This window comes from Morus notabilis, unplaced genomic scaffold, assembly GCF_000414095.1.
Source record: "Morus notabilis unplaced genomic scaffold, ASM41409v2 Scaffold539, whole genome shotgun sequence".
NCBI classification, from domain to species: domain Eukaryota; kingdom Viridiplantae; phylum Streptophyta; class Magnoliopsida; order Rosales; family Moraceae; genus Morus; species Morus notabilis.
Window position 1 is genome coordinate 220,861 of NW_010360293.1, and position 3,711 is coordinate 224,571.

General features: G+C 41.3%; 1 protein-coding gene across 1 annotated transcript in view; it reads left to right on the forward strand.

Annotated features, from left to right (window-relative positions):
• Positions 1 to 859: 859 nt before the first annotated feature.
• Positions 860 to 3,711, forward strand: part of LOC21393188 (leucine-rich repeat receptor-like serine/threonine-protein kinase BAM3) — a 5,013-nt gene continuing 2,161 nt past the window's right edge. Inside the window, exon 1 of the mRNA XM_010096326.2 lies at positions 860 to 3,691. Within this exon, the coding sequence (XP_010094628.1) occupies positions 1,066 to 3,691 (2,626 nt within the window). The 5' untranslated portion in view covers positions 860 to 1,065. The remainder of the gene's footprint in view (positions 3,692 to 3,711) is intronic.

Here is a 3,711-nt window from a genome sequence, read left to right on the forward strand (position 1 = left end):
TAAAAGCCAGAAGGGGTGGAAAACGGTGATCCCACAACAGTACTAGTGGTACTAGCTAGGCTTATTCCGATCCCCAGCCAAAAAAAAAAGTCGCTTTAGTCCCACATCCTCACCTAAGGAATCCACCTAAAAAGTCACAACAACAATTGGAGGCATTTCATTTATTTATAAATGCCCTAATTTCATGTGTTCTTGGCTGATCACTCTTTATTGTTAAACTGCAAAAGGACGACAAAACACACTCATTTATTCCGTTGACTAATGTCAACACTCTCACATTCTTCTTTCTCTCTCTCTCTCTCTCTCTCTGTTTTTTTTCATGAATAAGTTTTTTTTTAAAATTTTTTTAAGGTGGTGTTTTACATCTTTTCATTAGTGTGACATGATGATAAAATGAAATAGAAGAAATCCACTAATATAGTGGAATCATGCTTACGTAATGGTATAAACATGATTGGTGAGGTATGATTTTGGATATATTATGTTGATCCAAAAAGCTAATTATACTATACAACCGGATTAGTGAAAGTGATTCGGATTAAAACCCCCTCACCCTCAACTGTTTCAGATTCAAAATCTCATGTCCTTTTTTACTCTGTTTGAAATGTATTCCATTCCAAAAGAAAGCAAAAGTGAGGTCTCTTGCGTAATTTTGACCTCCAAACCAAAAGTAAGCAAAAGTATATAAACATTGGTTGATCAAACGGTCTGTTGTTATCAATATTTTTGTTAGAACATAACCCTTTTTTTATTTATTTGGCCCTTTCTTTTTTCCCTTTTCATAAAGTTAAAGATGAATCCATAATATATTGTGATGGAGAGATATAGATAGAGATAGAAAGAGAGAGAGAGAGAGATAGGGAGAGTTACTTTGGATGCTGTTAATTATAAGGAACTCTGCCTTGTATAACTCACATTTCTATATGCATGTCCAAACCATTTACCAAAAAAAAAAAAAAAAATGTTGGCTCTTTTTCTTTACTCTTACAAAACCAATTGGTTTTCATAGAACCAAACCCATCTTTTCTTTGAACTAGAACAGATTGTATTTTCTACTCTTCAACCATGAAGTTAATCTTTTATCATCATCATCTCATAACTCTCGTGTTTTTCTTTATTTCTTGCTTTTACTCTGTTTCTTCTTCACACAATCTTTCTCTCAATAGCCAAGCTTCAATCCTTGTCTCTCTTAAACAATCTTTTCAAACCTCCAACACTTCTTTTGATGCCTGGCAAGTGTCAAACCACTCTTTCTTTTGCTCTTGGCCTGGAATCCAGTGTGACAAGAACAACAGATCAGTCGTTTCAATTGACATATCCTCTTCGAACATCTCCGGGTCACTCTCGCCCGCCATCACGCAGCTACGAACACTTGTCAGCCTCTCACTCAACGACAACGTTTTCTCCGGCGATTTTCCGAACCAAATTCACAACCTACAAAGGCTCCGGTTCCTCAACATGTCTAACAACCAGTTTAGTGGTGAACTAAACTGGGATTTCTCCAAGTTAAGACAACTTTCTGTTCTTGATGCCTATGACAACAACTTCAATGGCTCGCTTCCTTTAGGCGTCACGGAGCTTCCCAAGTTGAATTACTTGAACTTTGGCGGGAACTACTTTTCGGGGTCGATCCCGAGGGGCTATGGAAGTATGAAGCAGCTCAACTATCTTCACCTTGGAGGGAATGATCTGAGAGGTTTCATACCAAGTGAGCTTGGTAATCTCACAAGCCTTCAGCAGCTTTACTTGGGCTATTACAATGATTTCGACGGCGGGATTCCGCCTGAGCTTGGTAAGCTGATCAATCTGTTCCATTTAGACCTTGCCAATTGTAGTTTGGAGGGTACAATACCTGAAGAACTTGGGAATCTTAACAAGCTTGACACTCTCTACCTGCAAACAAATGAGCTCAGTGGGACCATTCCTTCCCAATTCAGCAATTTGAGCAGGGTGAGAATATTCGATCTTTCGAACAACGAATTGACAGGAGAGATCCCGATTGATTTCTCGGGATTTACGGAGCTTACCCTCTTGAACTTGTTCATGAACAAGTTTCATGGTGAGATCCCGCATTCCATTGCTGAGCTACCTAGCTTGAAAGTTTTCAAGCTTTGGCAGAACAATTTCACCGGCACAATCCCTTCAAAGCTTGGCCAAAATGGTAACCTGACCGAGTTCGATTTGTCAACCAATAAGCTCACCGGGATGATTCCTAAGTCTCTGTGCTCTGGAAGAAAGCTGGAGATTTTGATTCTGCAGCACAATTTCCTGTTCGGGCCGTTACCGGATGATCTTGGCCGATGTGACACGCTTGTAAGAGTACGGCTGGGGCAGAACTATTTGACAGGAGCTTTGCCAAATGGTTTTCTGTACTTGCCTCAGCTATTACTCGTGGAGCTACAGAACAACTATCTTAGTGGACAACTTGAGCAAGTGAAAATTAAGGTACCCTCAAAACTTTCGCTGCTTAATTTGTCTATCAATCGCTTATTCGGTTCGATTCCTGCCTCTATTGGCAATTTCACTAGCCTGCAGAATGTCCTATTGAGTGGAAATCGATTCACCGGTGAAATCCCATCGGACATAGGCCGGTTGAAAAGTGTCCTGAAATTGGATCTCAGTAGGAACAAATTCTCAGGCAGAATCCCTCCCACAATAGGAAATTGCGTCTTGTTGAATTATTTAGATTTGAGCCAAAACCAACTTTCAGGCCCGATCCCGGTTCAGATTGCGCAAATTCACATTCTAAACTACCTCAACGTCTCATGGAACCACTTAAGCCAAGGCCTTCCCAAGGAAATTGGATCGTTGAAGAGCTTAACTTCAGCGGATTTCGCTTACAACAACTTGTCCGGTTTAATACCCCAAACTGGCCAATATCTCTACTTCAACTCCACATCTTTTATCGGTAACCCTGAGCTCTGCGGTTCGGGAGCCTCAATATGCAACCGCACGTCATCCTCCCGACGGGATGGTCACAACGAAAACGATACCAAGCCTCATGTGTCTGCAAAGTTCAAGCTCATTTTCGCCTTGGGACTCTTGGTGTGTTCGTTTATTTTCACGACTTTTGCGGTCATCAAGACGAGGAAGTCGAGAAATGGTGGCAGCAAATGGAGGCTCACCGCGTTCCAGAAGCTAGAATTCAGAAGCCAGGACATCCTGGAATGCATAAAGGACAACAACGAGATAGGGAGAGGTGGGGCCGGGATTGTGTATCGAGGAACAATGCCGAATGGAGAACAAGTAGCAGTGAAGAAGCTGTTGCGAATAAACAAAGGCTCTTATCATGACAATGGCTTATCAGCGGAGATTCAAACACTTGGCAAAATCAGGCACAGAAACATTGTTAGATTGCTAGCTTTCTGCTCCAATAGAGAGACCAATTTGCTCGTTTATGAGTACATGCAAAATGGGAGTTTAGGAGAAGTTCTGCATGGAAAAGGAGGTGGTTATCTCAAGTGGGAAACTAGGCTGAAAATAGCCATTGAAGCAGCGAAAGGGCTCAGCTATTTGCACCATGATTGTTCTCCTCTAATTCTCCACAGAGATGTTAAGTCCAACAACATTTTGCTCAACTCTGATTATGAGGCTCATGTCGCAGATTTTGGATTGGCCAAGTTTTTGCAAGATAATGGAACATCAGAGTGCATGTCTGCCATCGCTGGCTCATATGGCTATATTGCTCCAGGTATATATATATATATATAT